The 18,261-nt window shown below is 40.8% G+C and overlaps 1 protein-coding gene across 2 annotated transcripts in view; it reads left to right on the forward strand.

The window, feature by feature from the left end:
* Window positions 1-12,058, forward strand: part of slc12a5a (solute carrier family 12 member 5a) — a 138,527-nt gene extending 126,469 nt beyond the window's left edge. The window contains exons 9-26 of one of the 2 annotated variants that reach the window (XM_070903470.1): window positions 937-1,104; window positions 1,322-1,420; window positions 2,715-2,772; window positions 2,878-3,052; window positions 3,212-3,330; window positions 3,639-3,737; window positions 3,872-3,991; window positions 5,186-5,290; window positions 5,423-5,591; window positions 6,250-6,445; window positions 6,996-7,165; window positions 7,279-7,410; window positions 7,917-8,024; window positions 8,589-8,714; window positions 9,125-9,357; window positions 9,600-9,614; window positions 9,839-9,972; window positions 11,967-12,058. In XM_070903470.1, the coding sequence (XP_070759571.1) occupies window positions 937-1,104; window positions 1,322-1,420; window positions 2,715-2,772; window positions 2,878-3,052; window positions 3,212-3,330; window positions 3,639-3,737; window positions 3,872-3,991; window positions 5,186-5,290; window positions 5,423-5,591; window positions 6,250-6,445; window positions 6,996-7,165; window positions 7,279-7,410; window positions 7,917-8,024; window positions 8,589-8,714; window positions 9,125-9,357; window positions 9,600-9,614; window positions 9,839-9,972; window positions 11,967-12,058 (2,318 nt within the window). The remainder of the gene's footprint in view (window positions 1-936; window positions 1,105-1,321; window positions 1,421-2,714; window positions 2,773-2,877; window positions 3,053-3,211; window positions 3,331-3,638; window positions 3,738-3,871; window positions 3,992-5,185; window positions 5,291-5,422; window positions 5,592-6,249; window positions 6,446-6,995; window positions 7,166-7,278; window positions 7,411-7,916; window positions 8,025-8,588; window positions 8,715-9,124; window positions 9,358-9,599; window positions 9,615-9,838; window positions 9,973-11,966) is intronic. The other variant, XM_070903471.1, reaches the window with a different exon arrangement.
* Window positions 12,059-18,261: the final 6,203 nt, after the last annotated feature.

Consider the following 18,261-nt stretch of genomic DNA (forward strand, 5'->3'; position numbering starts at 1 on the left):
AAGATACACCTCTCTTTCGGGAGATGGTTGAAAGTATTTCCAGGAAATGTAGAAAATGGAGTTTCACCAAGACAAAGCAGAGGACAGTAACAGACCGTGACTGTAACAGCACTTGCATTTGTCAGCCCTGGGCTAACAGAAACCTTAGGCTACAGAAAGCCCAGAGCTAACTTAACCTAGTTTCTCTTTAGTAGTTATTACAGGGCCAACAGTAAGCCCTGTGTTAAGGATCCACATTTGCAAGTCATGTCAAGTCCATGGTTAATACAGCGCCCATAAAATGTATTCACCCTTCTTAGAAGTTTTCTTGTTTTATTGTTTTACAACATTGACTCAAAGTAGATTTAATGTGGCTTTTCTTTTTTACACACATCAACAAAAAGACTCAGTAATAACTGAGTCCTATTAAAGAGGGTGAAAATTATGCAAATATGTATTTGCATTTTATAACTGCAATTCATTTAAATCACTGTGTAGAGTTCTGTTTTCACTTTGTCCATAAATGTGTTTTTTTTTCTGTTGATTAGTGTCAAAAACGCCTAATTTAATCTACCTTGATTCAGTGTTGTAAAACAATAAAACCAAAGTTAGCCCAGTTAGCCCAAACTGAGCCCAAAGCTAAGACTACTATCAAAATCCCCACAAAATAACTTCTGGAATGTTTTCTTTTTTGTTTTTGTTTTAGTTGTAACACAAACATAAGAGTATCAAAGTACCTGTAACTCACTAAGTAGAAATGACTGGTAACTGGATAGCTGAAGTAAACCAGTTAGTCTTAAATTTAGTTCAATTGCAATCTGAAAACATGTAAACTGTTTGGCAATCTGGAATGAGAGCATGTTTATGTCCTTCTTTAAACCTGGTTTTGTCTACACGAAACATTCACCGGATTCTCTCTCTACTCGATTCCTCCCGACCCCCTTCCCACCCATCCAGAGAACCTGTTTGGGACCTACTATGAGAAGGGGGATCTGATTGCCAGAAAGAACATGGAGTCAGTGGAAGACCCGGACGACCCTTTGACCAGTTCAAATCGCTATGTGTTGGCCGACATCACCAGCTTCTTCACGCTGCTGGTCGGCATCTACTTCCCCTCTGTGACAGGTGAAAATCGTACATATATAGATATGAATTTGGGGCTGAAGAGTTGTATTGTTGTATTGTTATTCCTGCCGTCGTTCACAATGCCAGACACCACTGAGTCTTTGTAATGCATGTAAAGGACTTGATTGATACTCTGCTGCTTCTAACACACCCTGTGTTTGAATGTGTGTAAACCTCCTTGACCTTGATAATGTCTGCTTCTCCACTATCTGCTCAGGGATCATGGCCGGCTCCAACCGCTCCGGAGACCTGCGTGATGCCCAGAAGTCAATCCCCATTGGAACCATTGCAGCCATCACCACCACCTCCACTGTCTGTATCCTCTCACTACTGCCCCCTGCAGGATAACAAGGCTCACTGCACAGACACATTACAAAATATATTTGTTTTCCACACAATTTAAACATTTTAAAAAAAAGCTAGCATTTGAGTCCATTATTATATCAGTGGAAGATTTTGTATTTTAAAACCTTCTGATCATCCCAGAGAGGACACTCCTGGTTAGATATACTCCCAGGTTTGTTTATGTTACACAAGTTATTGTTTATACAAGGCGTTTAAAAGTATTCCAGGCAGATATTCACTCAAATTGTATTTTAAGCTCACATGTCAGACACCACTGGTCCAATGTTGACAGGACTTGAAGGGGTGATGCACTGTGTTGCTTTGCTCTGCTGTAACAAAAACACACTGATTGGCCTGCAGGGACCACCGTAATTAAAGGTCAACGTTTTAAACTGTGAAAGGACATAACTGCTACAATACTAGTCTGATTCTGACGAGGGGTAATGCATTGTTCTTCTGCATGTACCATTCATGGGAGATGATTTTGACTCTCTTTTCTTAAATCACGGTGGCATGGTTTAGTGCCACAGGCTCAATATGAGTCATTTGTCTTTCCCCTCAAAGACTTCTGAGTCCTCCCACATACTGAATTCCTTCTGCTGTAAAATGACTGAACAGATGTTAAAGATGCTAGCATGGTTATGGCACATAGTAATGTAAAACAAAAGATCACTGAGTGATGTGATGTGGTTGGGAAACAACTGACACAAACTTTCTTCCCCCACACATTCTTATGTTTGTTTTCTTTGAGCAAAAGTTTTAAATTGAGGATTTTTTACATCCTCAATTATCAACTGAAACATTAGTTGGCTGCTACACGTGTACACACAAGGCGGTTGAGATTAAAGGCCTCTAACTCTGAATCAGCCATCTTGAATGTCGTCCTTGTATCTCGGAGTAATCAGCTTGGGGTCTAAACAAATTTGATCAGGAAGTCTAATCGCATCATTGGGCTGCCTATTCAATCACAAGTTAATAAAGCGGAAGGATATTAGTTACAATGTCATTGATCTCTGAGATATTATCCTAAACGAAATCGATTGATGTCTTTTCTCAGTAAGTGTAGTTGATTGGTTTATCAGATCATTAAGTGCATCTTCAAAGGGAAAGGTTTATGATTGTTATAATCAAGTCCTGTCAATCACTAAACAGGTTTCGTCTCAGGAGCATTCATGCCGACTACACAAATATCAAATATCCGCCATTTTAAAAACATGACACCTGTCTATGAAATACCTTTACTTTCCTGATCCATAACTGTTTAGACATGTCCAGTGTGGTTCTGTTTGGTGCCTGCATCGAGGGTGTGGTCCTCAGGGACAAGTAAGTCCATCCTTGGTTACCTGAGACAAACAATCCTGAAAATAACTCATTATTCCTTTCATAATGTGCTTGCTATTGAAAGTAACCTTTTCCCATCTCCTTAAGGTTCGGAGAGGGAGTCCACGGGAACTTGGTGATTGGCACGCTGGCTTGGCCGTCACCATGGGTGATTGTGATTGGCTCCTTCTTCTCCACCTGCGGGGCAGGGCTCCAGAGTCTGACAGGAGCTCCTCGTCTCATGCAGGCCATCGCCAAGGACAACATCGTGCCTGCCCTCCGGGTCAGTCTGTCTTATTTACATACCATAATGTAAATCATAATGTTCCCTTCCTTTCTAATTACATACTTTCATACTGGGACAAACAGCAAAAAAGCACTCCAAGCAGACACACTCTAAAAAAGCAGTGGTGATAATATGTTCTCTGTGTTATCCCTGCAGATATTTGGCCATGGGAAGGCCAATGGGGAACCCACATGGTCCCTCCTGCTGACAGCTTGTATCTGCGAGAGCGGCATCCTCATTGCTTCCCTGGATGCAGTGGCTCCCATCCTCTCCATGTGAGAACTGAAACAGAATCTCTTATTTACTGCCATTTCTTAAGAACCGATAGTGGGAGATTTCAGAGCAGCCAGTCCCCCTGCTATTTTTAAACGATGCAAATGCCAAATTTTATGGGCTCAGGATTTAGCTCATCACCCAAAAGGGCAGGCCACTTTTCTGCTTTGGAAATACATGTAAATACCAGTGAATGTGACAGATGTTTAGACAACATAATCTTTGGACTGCATTCAGGGTGAAATCACTATTATTTCACAGGAGAAGAGCTGAGTTTTAAATTGACTTTCTGTGTTTGTGTGTCCTGCAGGTTTTTCCTGATGTGCTACATGTTTGTCAACTTGGCCTGTGCTCTGCAGACGTTGCTGAGAACTCCAAACTGGAGACCCCGCTTCAAGTTCTACCACTGGTCAGTCCAGCAGCTACTGAGACAAATAGCAGCTGAACTTTTGTAGTTTGATTAAACTTTCTGACCTAAAATGTGTCTCTCTGGGCCTCTATCTTACTGTCTTCATCTCTCTATCTCTCTGTCCATATCTACAGGACTCTGTCCTTCCTGGGGATGAGCTTGTGTCTCACTCTCATGTTCATCTGCTCCTGGTACTACGCCATTGTCGCCATGGCAATTGCCGGCTCTATCTACAAGTATATCGAGTTCGCAGGGTGAGTGGAGCGCAACCCCAGGAGAGATTGGATTCGCTGGCTGCCTTTAGCTTTTTGCTGGTGTTTGTGTGTGTGTGTGTGTGTGTGTGTGTGCGTGTGTTTGTGTGTGTATGTGTGTCTGTGTGTGTGTGTGTGTGTGTGTGTGTATACTTATATATATATAAGTTTTCTGCTTCTAAATCTACACCATCAATCATTTTTTTAGGGCTGTAAAGGGAAATTTATATTTTTGATTTTAGTCATGTGAGAGTGTTGATTTCCTAGCAAACCACTTAGTATACTGTTGAAACATGTAGATACATGTGTGTTACACATAACATCCTCCTTATAATCTTGTCCGTATTATGGGACAACGAGTCACTGGGCACAGACATGTAAAACGCCCCCCCAAGACCCCAAGGCTCAGAGAGATGCAAAACAAAGTGGCTGCGTAGTCGTTATGCTTCTCTTTGCAGGTGAAGCAGAACTCTCAGGTGCTGCTGTTGGTTTAAAAACTACAGCCTTGTAGTTTGTAATTGTTTTGTGTCTCTTTGTAGTCGTTTTTTGCCTCTTAGTGGTCGTTTTGAGTCTGTTTCAGTGACATTTTGCAGGTGAAGCAGCAGAGCTCTCAGGTGCTGCTTATACAAAATACTACAGCACATTATACAAATATTAAAGGAAACCATCAAAGAAAGCCTGAGATGAAGGTTCTGTTTTCTTAAAGTAAAGCTATTTTGTTGATATTCTTTAAATCAGTTTACTGTATTTTATTGAAATGTTATTTTAGCCTCAGTATGCTGTGCAGCTCTAATATGAAGGAAAAAATGAATTTTGGGTTGGATTTGGTCGGCAGATTAAAAGACTGATCAGTCACTTCAAACAGGCTCTGGCTCAGAAGACCCCTGACCCCTGTGGCCCCTGTGCCTGTGCCCGCTCAGTAATCCATCCACGCTTATAATGCAGTAGTTCAGAGCCATGCACACTGAGTATTTAAGTGATGTGATTCCCTGTGGTGAGTGACATCATGTTAACTTGACATTTACCAGTGATGCCTAATCCTTAATCACATTGCATTATGTCAAACTGTGGTCTAAAAGTAGATTTGTTTCAGTGTGCTGACTGTGTCACTGTCACTTTTTTAAAATTTAGAAGCTGAAAAAACTGCTGTTCATGCTTTGACTGACAAATATTGCTCGGCGCTTGTCTATGTCACAGTGCGGAGAAAGAGTGGGGGGACGGGATACGAGGTCTGTCTCTGAGCGCTGCGCGTTACGCTCTCATGCGGCTGGAGGAAGGTCCCCCGCACACCAAGAACTGGAGGTATGACACACAAACACAAAGACACACTTTGTGTTGTTTTATCGTGGTTCTAATTAACATAGAAATTAATTGCGTTTGTTTCCCACTACTTTTTTCTGCCCTGTGTTTTCACTTTCTCTCCCCTCTCTTCAGGCCCCAGTTGCTGGTGCTGGTTAGTACGGACGGAGAGCAAAATGTGGAGCAGCCTCGTCTGCTCTCTCTGACCAACCAGCTAAAGGCAGGCAAAGGTCTGACCATTGTTGGAACGGCTCTAGAGGGCACCTACCTGGAGAACCACGACCAGACCCAGCGTGCAGAGCAGGTAGGGAGCCTGAGCTATACACTACAGTTTGTAACACCTAAAATATTTTTTTAAGACTTTCAAATTCTGTTCTTCTGTGGAAGAACATGTATTTCATCAAATTTGGTTTACAGACAAGAAACCGTGCCTAGCTAGCTGGCACAGAGTTATACTTGCACATATCTGACACACTCAAGACACAGTCAAAGGAGAGTTTACTTTAAAACCTGGGACCCCTTTTTAGTATATATTGGAACAGACATTGCTTCCACCTTGATCAGGGGATTTGTCTAACCTGGTTCTGTTTAGTGTATGTACAAATTTGTGTATATATGGGTATTTATGTATATGTACATGTGTATACTTTCTAATATTCATGTCTCCTTTTAATGTACAGTTAAAGTTAATTAACCTGCAGTTACCAAATGTATTTTTTTCTGCAGCCAACTGATTGGAAATCTTTCTAAACTAAAACTGTAGTCACAGGTTTATATATATATGTATATACATCACATGCATGCATCACATGACCATAGGCATGGTGTCAAATTATGCTAATTGGAAAGACTTTAGGATGTTACATTGGTGAGTTTCACAGGCAAAACAACTAAGCTCTAAGCTAGCCTCTCACTTGTTCTCTGCACCTTGGTAACAGTTATTCTCTGTCTTGCCTTTCTAGGCGCTGCGTAAACTGATGGAGACTGAGAAGGTGAAGGGCTTCTCTCAAGTAACCGTGTCCTCGAACCTGCGTGATGCCACCTCCCACCTCCTCCAGGCCAGTGGGCTAGGAGGCCTGAAACATAACGCTGTGCTGGTATCCTGGCCTCGCAACTGGAGGCAGGGAGACGAGCACCAGACTTGGAGGAACTTCGTTGGTGGGTCACTGGGAAAGCAAATAAACCATTAATCCCATTCAAAAAGGCTGAAATCCAAAAGCTTTGCCTCGGCCTAAGGCAGATTTTGGGGTAGTGTGTTGGCGTGGTGCACTTCACTTCAACCAAAAACTGTATTGGTTTCAAGCTCTTTTCATGTCCAGCATCTGTGCTGCTGAAGCATCTCAGCAAGACCAAATCTCTACCCGCTCCAGCTTTTGAGCAGCTCATCCTGCTATTTAACCTCTCCGTTAAATGAGAAGAATATCTCTAATAATAATAGTACGACATGAAAGAAAAGAAGGAATATTTGACAGACAATAGTTCAAGCTCAAGTTCACACAATACACATGATATAATCATAGCTAATCAATGTCAGAGCTTCTTATTGAGGTCAACCACAATTAGCTACATCAAGAAAGCCATGCAAAATAAAATCCAAAACACCTTGAATGTGAATAAATCCTGTGATAATAGTTTCTGTACTGAAGACAGTTTGTAGACGTAGTACCTCTGACACCTCTGCCTCTCTCTGTATGTGTCTATTCTGCAGAGTTGGTCAGAGAAACCACCGCTGCTCATCTGGCTCTGCTCGTCCCGAAGAACATCTCAGCCTTCCCGTCCAATGGAGAGCGCTTCACTGAGGGTCACATTGACGTGTGGTGGATCGTCCATGATGGAGGCATGCTGATGCTGCTGCCCTTCCTCCTCCGCCAGCACAAGGTACTGTACCAACACAATCACATCATGTCAAATAAGATTTACTGATGATAAAAACCTACATAAAGTAGTCCCAGAACAATAGATATGTCAGCAGTGTTGTTTGTTGTTCTCAGGTTTGGAGGAAGTGCAAGATGCGCATCTTCACTGTGGCCCAGTTGGACGACAACAGCATCCAGATGAAAAAGGACCTGACCACATTCCTCTATCACCTTCGTATTGACGCCATGGTGGAAGTTGTAGAAATGGTGAGTTTTCTCAAGACTAGACTGACTTTTTAAATATCTGTAACATCACAAAAACAATATATAAGAGTACATCTATAAGTGGCACTCAGCTGGTTACATCATTAGAGAACCCAGCGATGCCTCTGGGTTGGCCAGTTGCTCCAGTGGACACGACTAGTGTTGTTCACGGGCGAGGGAACCAATGAGGAAGCATGGCTGCCCTGGTCACTGCACTATTTAAACCTGTTGACTGGTGCAAGGGACAGCATGAAATACAGCGTGTGTTAAGGTGTGTATCGTTATGCTTCAACCAAAGTGCGCGTCGGATGGTCGAACAGAGTCTGAAAAACCTCCTCCCCCTTACCGACACTGGATTGATTTGATTTTTGGTCAACTGAGGAGTCGGCAGGGACAGAGACAGCATTACACATAAGGGATTTGGCAATTAATATACTTGTACATGAATGTGAAAAGCACAAAAAACAATGAAAGTGAATAAAAGAAAACTGTCGTTTCTCTCATCCTAGCACGACAGCGACATCTCAGCCTACACTTATGAGAAGACCCTGGTGATGGAACAACGGTCGCAGATGCTTAAGCAGATCAACCTGACGAAGACTGAGCGCGAGAGAGAGGTAAGAAAGTTTGTTCATGTCAAAGTTTTGCTGTTTTGAAATGCACTCAAAGATGCACACATAAACTTGACATGACTTGACGGGCCGGCTTGGCATGGCTTGGCATGATTCAACTTGATTTGACTTAACATGACACATAAGCCCCTCTGGACACCAGCATACTTATGGTTAAATCGGAGCAGTGGGACACCATATTTATCCTCTCTATCAGTGTTGACTACAGCCACAGCAGCCACTGCTTTGCTTTTGTGCATGACAGCATGATGGTGTTTTGACAGATGTGGAAAATAAAAGATATTGATCTCAGTGTTATACTATTATTACCTCCTGCAAATTCTTTATTGAACTTGAAGATTGCCTGGTTCTCCAGGTCAATAAATTTAATTATTGTAATGGGATATATTATCCTCACTTTTGCATTACTTTTTTGTGAGTCATTGTTGTGATACACAGTTAAAACACATTGCTGACCTCTCTTAAATATTGCACACAAAAAAAGTCTCCAGCTAAAATGTTTATATCAACTCACACCGTCTCTGCTTTGCTTCATCTGTATCTTTACAGATCCAGAGTATCACCGATTCATCCCGCGGGTCAATCCGCCGCAAGAACCCGGCCGCTGTGACCACCCAGCTGAGTGTGACCGAGGAACCGCCAGCAGCCAGCAAGGAAGAGAAGCCTGAGGAAGAGGTAGAGCACAGCTGACCTCAGTAAAGTGTATTTGTATGCTCACATGTAGGTGATTAAACACAGAATGAGCAAGAAGTACCAGATTGAGTGTTGAGGCTAAAATAATTTGATTCCAGTGTTGTTGAGTAGAAATAGTCCAGTTTCTGGTATCAATTCACTGTTTTAGATTTCTGTTGAACTGATTGCGTCTGCTCTAACTGCAGGTTAATTGTAAGGTAATGTAATATAGACTCCTATAGGCTCCTTAAGGCTCCTTAATCACACTTTCTTTCCTCTCCCTCTCTCAAACACTGTGGCTCTCTGTGACTTTACCTGCATTCCTACATTTCCACCTCAACTGTGACTCTTTCAACCTTCCATGTAATGTACATGTAAATCCACATCCGTCCTCTTTTCCTCTTGTCTCATAGTCAAAGTCGGCCTCTTCCCCTGTGTCCCCCCCATCCCAGGTCCAACTCATCCACGACAACACCACCCCAGCCAGCCCCGCAACCCCGGCCACCCCGCTGACCCCCGCAGAGGGGGCTCAGAGCCCCGGAGAGCAGGTCCAGATGACCTGGACTGAGAAGTGTGACGGTGAGCCAGCCAAGCCACCTGGCGCAGCCACACCGGAGGGCATCAAAGACATCTTCAACATGAAGCCGTGAGTGCTTTGAAATGCTCATTGAACCTTAACCTGTTGCAAAGGTGAATTACCTTCTTGTTCCTGACAGAAAGAGCCTCGAGTCTCTTTTTTTCTGTACAATATGTCACCAACGAGGTCTGCCAGGATGCTGTTAAAGGATATATAAGGTTTTTTTTGCAGAACTTGGAATTAGGTGCACTAAAAAAACATTCACAGCTTAGCACTGATAATCATGTGTTTCTCTTCTTGCCATGCTGCAGCGAGTGGGAGAACCTGTAAGTATTTAAGTCCCTATAAACATTATTCAGTCCATTCACATCTCATATGGACCAGATTGAGATGGAATACTTGTGTGTGAATGAGCATCTGTCACTCCAACCAGCTTTGTATCACAAAGTGCTTCGTAACATGCTTTGAAATATCTCATATGTAGGCCTTAATCAGTGTGAAACAGTTTGACTGTTTGTTTGACCTTTTCTGTTGCTTTGTCTTCACTCAGGAACCAGTTCAATGTGCGACGTATGCACACAGCGCTCCGGCTGAATGAAGTCATCATCAAAAAGTCCTCAGAGGCCAAGCTAGTCCTCCTCAACATGCCCGGGCCACCCAAGAACCGGACAGGTGACGAGAACTGTATCCTTCAACTTACTGAGAGGAGTTCCCCATATGTTAGAGACAGTGCTGCTTTCCTGTCAAAAAAAGTAATAAATAAGGACTCATGATGTAATATCACGTTGCCTCAGTTCTAGATACCTCAGATTTTGGGGGCTCAAAAAGATTCATACAAACAAGGCTGGAGGCTTAAAATGCAGTTGAATGAATCTGTATTAGCTGATGTTTTTTATTTGAAAACTATCCTCAGGACTTTCAAGAAATGTGGGAAGCTCAAACACATTGGGAAGAAAAACAGCAAAGAGTTATGATGTCACTAATATGCAGTATTCATATATAAGACTATTGGATCACAGGTGTACCATGTCAGAATGTCAATTTCAAATTAATACACAGTCCTGTGGATCTTGTGCCATTGATTTACTGAGCTACCTAAGTGTAAATATAATAAACAGACTTCGTAAATTGACATTCAGGTGGTGTGAAAAACAGTGAAACTTGTAGTGGCGCTCTACAGATACAATCAAATTCAGTTTAAGCCTCTAGGCACTTTCCTCCTCCAGGAATACACTTTTGGATTTTGTGTTTTAAGCAATAAATGGAAGTTAATTGAACTTGGTTTAAGGAACAAAAATAGCACTGTGATTTGTTATCAGAAAATATGTGCAAGATGGAAACGGCGGCAAGGAACTAATTAGGATTTATAAGCAGACAGTGCCATTGCAGGCAGAAGATGGACCTAAATAACATTTGCAGGTTATATTTTTGTTTTATCCTTTTTAATTACTCTTTTGGCACACTGCATTTCAATTCAAATGGTCAGCTACAGTTAAGTATATAAAACAAATTATGAAATATGTTTTTGAGACTGTCCACATTCTGTAGCCTCTAACTTTGTCAGTGGGAGAGTTTATCTGGAATTGAGAGCTATTTAAAGCTGCACTAATCAATATTTCTATATAAACAATTAATGTATAATAATGTAAGAGTATGTGTCTTGTGAAAGGTGTCACTTTTCTCTTTACTCTACTGACCATTGTAGCATCTTTTAGCTTGTTTTGGTTTGGTTTTATGGCCTGCAAATGTACTGTTTTGGTTCACTCTCAGCATTGTTTCCAGCAGCAGGCAGCTGTTTTCAGCAAAAAAAGCTCTGATAAACTATCACTACCTGTTCAGCACCTAACAGCTGACAGAGTTATCGACTTGCTGATGAACATAGTGGAGCATTTAGCAGCTAAAGAGCCAGATGCTTAAAGGAAAAGTTAAAGTGGCTTAGATTCATTGGTTGGCCAGAAAAACGTCTCCTAATGAATGCTAATGTGGTTCAATAGGCAATTATGTTTTAACATCATCGCCTAATAACGTTGTATGGTGATAATATGTCAGTGTTGTGTTTATAGCTTGCCGCTGCCCCTTAATGGCAAACAAAATCAATGAATGCAGCTTTAAATTAAAAGAAGAAAAAAAGCTGTTAGCATAATTCTTAATCATGCGGAAACTAAATTGCCATTCATTAATCACATCAAACAAACAAATACTACTATTACTACAGGAGAATAAAATCAGAAGAGACGGAAAACAACAGCGTGTCTCATCAGAGAAGGATTAAGAGGTTAAACCTGGAACGTGGTCAAGAGTAAAGAGAGCTGTTCTGCTTTACTGCTGTTATCTATCTAACTTAATAATAAACTTGCTTCTACATGTAAATGAAAAAAGTGTCTTAAAGCAATAGTTCAACAATTTGGGAAATATGCTTTGTTGCAGACAGATGAGAAGATCAATACAACTCATATCTGTCCATTCAATATGAAGCTACAGCCAGCAGCTGGTTAGCTTAGCTTAGCACTGTTTCCAGTCTTTATGCTATGCTAAGCTAACCGTCTCCTGGCTCTAGCCTCTAATTTACCGTACAGATGTGACTCTTCTCATCTAACTCTGGTAGCAGTGATTGCAGTACTGTATATTTGTATATTTTGCATTTGCTTCCTCTAGTTTCTTTAACTCTTCTCTCCCAGACATGGAGTTCCTCGAGGTCCTCACTGAGGGTCTCAACCGGGTCCTCCTGGTCCGCGGAGGCGGCCGCGAGGTTATCACTATCTACTCCTGAAAGAGTAACCCCCACCCCTACTACCACCCCAATCCCCACCCCTCCCTCAGCCCTGTTCCTGTGTTACCTGTACTCCCACCTTCTCATCAACGCTGCTTCATCATCATGTCGCCCTTGCCGTTTATTTCTGTAAGATAGTCCTCTCACACCCAACCAATAGCCCAGCGCAGCTTCAGCACCTCTCCCTCAGCTCCATCCCCAGCAGACCGATGAGCAGTATCTCATGCTCAGCAACCAAACCCTTCATTCTAGTCCAATAAGCTACTGTAACTATTGTAGGCTCTAGACTGATTTAGATGCTATCTAGATTTGTTCTTAGAGACTCTTTTTTCTTTGCTAGTCTGTAATCTACTGTAGTAACTCGCATTGAGTCGGAGTCACTCGGTAAGGAGGAGGTGGTGGTGGTGGGTGTGGGTTGTTAGCTGAGGTGTGAGCGCACATGCATGTATGTGTCCGTCTTTGTTTAAATCTCTGCAGATTCTTTTTGTTTTGTTTTTGTTTTTTCAAATACAAATGTGGCATAGCAGCGGCATCTGCTCGGAAAGAACGAGAGCCAGCTGAAATGAGCTCAGTGTATGATTGTCTGTTTAGTTCCCTCGTGGTGATCGGACACCTCCCACAGCGTTCCAGCCTGTTGTCTTTGATGTGATTTATCTTTCAAGGCAAAAAGACACTGCTAACCCACGGTCAGGACCACCAGCTGGAAGGAGGAGAATAGAGTCGTTAAGTATGAACTGTGAAATTCACATTGATATTCGAAGAAGACTGAAAAAGGCACGTGGATCAGATCTGCAGTATTATCTTTAACCTGATCACTCCTTAGCATGACATCCTTATAACTGTGTGTGTTTTTACTTCTCTTGTTCTGTTACCGCCATCACTGTCTCTCTACCCATCCTCCTTTCAACTCATTTCTTAGTGGCTGTTTATCCCTGTGGCCACTGTCAGTGCCAAAAAAAAAAAATAAGGCTACAAGGCTAGCTTAGTTTGTAGAGATTGACACGTAATTAAACTGTGAATAGTGCGTTTCCTAGCAGAAGGCTGGTGTGACAGCAGAATGGGGAGACAGTACAAACCCCACCCCTTCTCGCCCCCGAGGAGATTATCATTGCCAGCACCCCTCGACCCTCATGTGGATCACTGTAAATAATGTACAAGCTCTGACGCGTTGTTCAGTATGGGTGTAGTATTTTTGTGACATACTAAAAAGCTTCTAGTGGAGAGAAAACGTTCCTTCGCTCAGAGGGACAGCTCAAATCGCTGTTTTTAAAAATTATTTATTTATTTATTTATTTATTTATTGGATGGCATAGGCTCCTGTCACTATGGTAACTGTCATTGTAACCTCGACAAGCACTGCACCTGCACTGTCCGCCACTGTGCAACAAGTGAAATTTTGATGAATTCATCAAGTTCATTAAATGAAAAAAAAAGTACTAAATGTTATTTTTTCATCTAGAGAACAAATATGTATTTATGTTTATAGACAGAAGTTACACATATTGATGAAACAGTTGTATGTCATTTTGATTGTCACTCAAAGATATATTGTTGTTTTGCCTAATTTAGATACATTAAATGTGCCATATCGAAGTATTTTTCAAAGAGAAATAGTGAACAAAAATTCTATTGCTTAAATTAGAGAGAATAAAGCATGCTGAAAAAAAAGGCAATGAGGTGTCTACATGAAGCTAGTATGGCGATGACACTGTAGTTGGAAAGTCACCCTATAGATGATAAAAGAATAGATGTTCAGACCTCTACCAACGATCAGATCAGCTCTTACTGAGGTGAGATTTTGAACATCTATCGATTGATTGTTTATACGGTCTGGTCTAAATAAATAGGACAATGGCTTCTGTAGCTGGGAAACTCACTTTGTCCACAAGACTGAACTCTATGCAGTAGACTCTCCAGTGAGATTTTATATCCTCTAGATTGGTTAAGATTTGAGCCACACATGTCCCTGACTGAATGACTTGTGAGCAAATCATATTTAGGTTCAAAAAGTGCATCTTGGAAGGAATGTGCAATAGTTGAAATCCGGACTCATGTGATCATGTTATTTATTTTTTTACACATATATTTTGTATATGTAGATTTCGTAAGTCTTAAAAAATAATCCAGAATCATCTCACTCTGACCAAGGACAGCTGTCACTTTACTTTGATTTGGTTTCTTTTCTTGGAGAAACTGTTTTTGGTCATTTGCACTTGTAGTAGAAATATGAATATAAATAAATCCGTATATATATACAGTATATACAATATAGGGAAGCAAAACAAATTAGTTTCTAGAACTATTTAAAAACAGTATTCAGTGTTTTTAGTGTTGCTTGAATGTCTGACCATATGTTGTGAATGCTGCTAGTAATCAATAGATTTATTTGTACTGTAAATAGAGATGACTAAAGCAACATTAAAGATCAAGTGGAAAAGGGTATAGACATACATATCAGCGGTGGTGGTTGTCAAACAAGACAAGGCTGTACCTGTTAACATTTGGCCGGTGATCTCAAGACAGGGTTAACTTTCTGTTTCATTAGAAAACTATACTAAATATCTTGATGCAATATTACAACTGAGGGCAAATCCGCCACCCTTTTATTCTCTTTTTAAAAGAAATGCTCTCTTGATTACCATCTTTAATCCCATAAGTAAAGTGAACCAATTTTAAGGTATACATATTATTAATTTACGTAGTTTACTTAAAGAAACTTACAGGAATCACCAAAATATGTTTAAATATGAATATTTCTGGATTATCTGCTAAACTTTACTGTTTGCAAATGTTTAACACACCTACCTTTGACACCTGTGATACTTAAGAAGCAGCCACTCCTAGTTTTCAAAGATTTTAGGGTGCCAAGTGATGAAGGTTTTCTTTAGTATGCTTGTCACACTTAACTCTGATAAAGGGGTTGTTTAACGCTCACCAGTTTTTGAAGAACATGGCTATTTTGGGATTGTCTCCACAACATTGCCTGCATCAACTGAGCCTTTTAAATTTATTCAAAAGAGAAGATATCTGATGTTTATTGGAGAAGTTTATTGGAAATGAATTTATTTATTGAATTATAAATGTTTTATAATTGCTGTTTGCATGGTACTATGTGGCAATATTTGTTTTAGTGGTTTCTATAGTGATGACTTACATGTTCAAGGTGCAGAGTGGGTTAAAAGGTTTGTTCTCACTGAGTCACAGATTTTGAGAACTCAAGCGTGTCACTCGGCAACATGGCTAGACCTTGAAAACAAGTCTTTTGCAAAAAATAAGAAAAAGTATGAGTTCACTATATTGTTACTTGTTATATTTCAATCTTGCTCAAGTAGTCTTATGTAACGTAATAGGAGATTTTGAGTTTGCGAATGAATGGGCCTTAGAAATGGTCATTTCACCTTTTTAAATATATATCACTTAAGTCAGAGACACTGTAACCTACTAGTGTTGTCTTTTGTTGTACACTGTTCTATCACTGTGGACAAAGTCTTAGAGTTTTGTAAGATTATGTGCAATATTGTTCTCACATTGGTCATTTTTCATTTTGTGTTATTTCTTTTCTATAAACAACTGGAGGTGTCACTTATTTCATCAGAGTGTTTGTCACCAGGTCTTACGGACAATAAAGATCGACAGTGTTCATCCCAAATGTGGCTGAGACAGCAAAGCACTTTACACTGAGGGGGCACTCTGTGACAGGATCAGTCTGCAGGAGTGGGGGGTCGAACAAGAGCCAGTCTGCTCTGCACAGACTCTATCCCACAGTGATCTCTAGTGGCACACGAGTGTATTACAGCCAGCTGTGGCAGTCTGACAGTTCAGACTATAAAATATGATTAACTCCCATCAGCTTGCAGCAGTTTTGAACTGCAATAATTCAGAGACCTACCTGCTGGCTTTGTTTACATCTAATCATTTGAGCATTTTCTTGGACATTTTAGCATGCATCACATTCTTTCCTTTCTCTTGCCAAACTTCTTAAAAAGAATAATAGTAACTGTTAAATTTATAGTGCTTGTCACTCGATCTGTGAGGTGAGCCTTCCCAGAATCCCTCCTCCACCTCCCTTCCCCACCACCCCCTCCTCACCCCATCCGCCCAAAATCCCTGGCCTCCCCCATCCCAGCCACTAAAACCACCCCAGCTCTGTATTTTAAATGTGATTGCAGTATAATTCTGAAAAATGATCAAAGAATATAAAACTCGCGCTTCCAAATCTGGTACTGGCTCTGCTTGGACAACACAAGATAGTCGACTTATAAACCAGCACGTCCCCCCCCCCCCCCCAACTGATCCATAACTTAGATCAGATCCTTCGCCTGCACAACTGTAGCATGAGACAAACTTGCCGGTGATCATTACTCAGTCTCCATCCTTAAATGGATATTAAGGGCTCTGAAACACATCTGTTACCGGGTTGAGGAGGCTGTCCTGTTAAGACACCAACAGAGAAAATACAAAACAAATCCCAGATTATGTCAGAGAGGGCACATTAGCAGAGATAAGATCGTACCCTTCAGTATATTTTGGATGGTAAAACAACTGCTGCACTTACATACATCACACAATCGATCTCTCTGGGAGTCAGATGAGAAGAACTCAAGTGGCTATCCATGCAGTGCAAGCAGAGCCCCGTTCCAGTTATGTTGTGTAACTCAGTGCATGCATGCAATTACCCTGAACAAGGTGTATTGAAAATATATTGGATGTTTGTGGTATAGAAGTATTTTGTTTATATCAGTTAGAAACTTTTCTTTCTAGTAGTATGATTTCTCTTTATCCTTAGGACTGGCCAATCATTGTATCCGAGATGAATATTATAGTACAAGATTCTATTTTTTATGGTGGATTTGTTGACAAGGTCCTCTCATTGTGTCAAATATTATCTGCAGATAAACTGATTACCAAAGTATATTTCAGTTAACTACATAAATGGTAGTGTGCAAATGTGTGCTCCAGTGAATTAGACACAGACAAGTAAATACAGTTTACCTTATTACAAAAAAATGTGTAGCAATTATCAGTTAATAGATAAAAAAATATTGTTTCAATTGGGAGTGCCAAAGTAGTATGTAAGAGGTCCCCGCAAATCCACAATTTGATGGAAGTTGCATAAAAAAGGCTGTAAACTGTAGTTTTACCCAATTTTCAGTCAATAACTTTTTATTCCTTGTATTAAGTATTAATATTACCAATCACCAAAACTGGTATTTTGTCGGCATTCAGGAAAGTCAACATTTTGGGAAAGTTTTGGCCAAGAATTTAGCTCAAAGACTGTAAACAGCTAGCCTGGCTCTGTCCTAAGGTAACACCTACCAGCACCTCTGAAGCACATCAGATAACACATCAGACAACACGTTGTATTTGGTTTGTTTAATCTGTACAAAAACCGAAGTGTAAAAATGGCTTGAAGCCGTTGCCAGGCAACCAGCGGAGAATCCAGGAGGTTGCTGGTTCCGATCAAGATACAGCCCGGTACACAGCCGCGGTTTATCCGCTTCGGTTTTTGTGTGACATAAGCATACGTTGTAGTTATTGAGCTTTACAGGTGACAGCAGCTGATTTTGTTACCTTTGGACACAGCCGGGCTAGCGGTTTCCCGCCGTTTCTAGTCTTTGTGCTAAGCTAAGTTAGCTGACTGCCTGCGGTAGCTCCATAGTGGTGTCTTATCTTCTCAGTCAAGTCAACTGTTGGGAATAAGGGCATTTCCCATTATGTCTTTTCCTTTAAACACTTTATGGCCCTTGAAAATACAGTATTTGATTTAATAACCAGTACCTATCCTCCAGAGGAATGTCCATGTGTGTTTTTAATTCACTGGAGTTGTGGGAAATATTTTGTATGGATGCTTGAAAAATGTAATGGATGTAGATATAGATGATATATACAGCATACACACAAAGACACACCTGTATCAAATTTCAGTAATATGAAAATGTTTTTTCATTCAGAAGCGTTCATTACTCTTCCTTGATACTGTACCTAGTCTTATGGTAAAGCCTGTAGTGTGTTCCTTTCAGTTCTGTGGGAGTGTGTATGTGTGTACATGTGCACTTGTAACTGCTGGGGGCAGGGGTGGGAGGGGGCTACGTGTAAATAAATCAAATACAGTTAGTGTGGAGGTGTTTCTTTTGTGTCAGTGTAAGTTAAATATTCTAAACTTTAAAAAAAAAAAAAAAACATGTATTATTCTCTATTGTGTT

Source organism: Enoplosus armatus, chromosome 3 (genome assembly GCF_043641665.1).
Source record: "Enoplosus armatus isolate fEnoArm2 chromosome 3, fEnoArm2.hap1, whole genome shotgun sequence".
NCBI lineage: Eukaryota > Metazoa > Chordata > Actinopteri > Centrarchiformes > Enoplosidae > Enoplosus > Enoplosus armatus.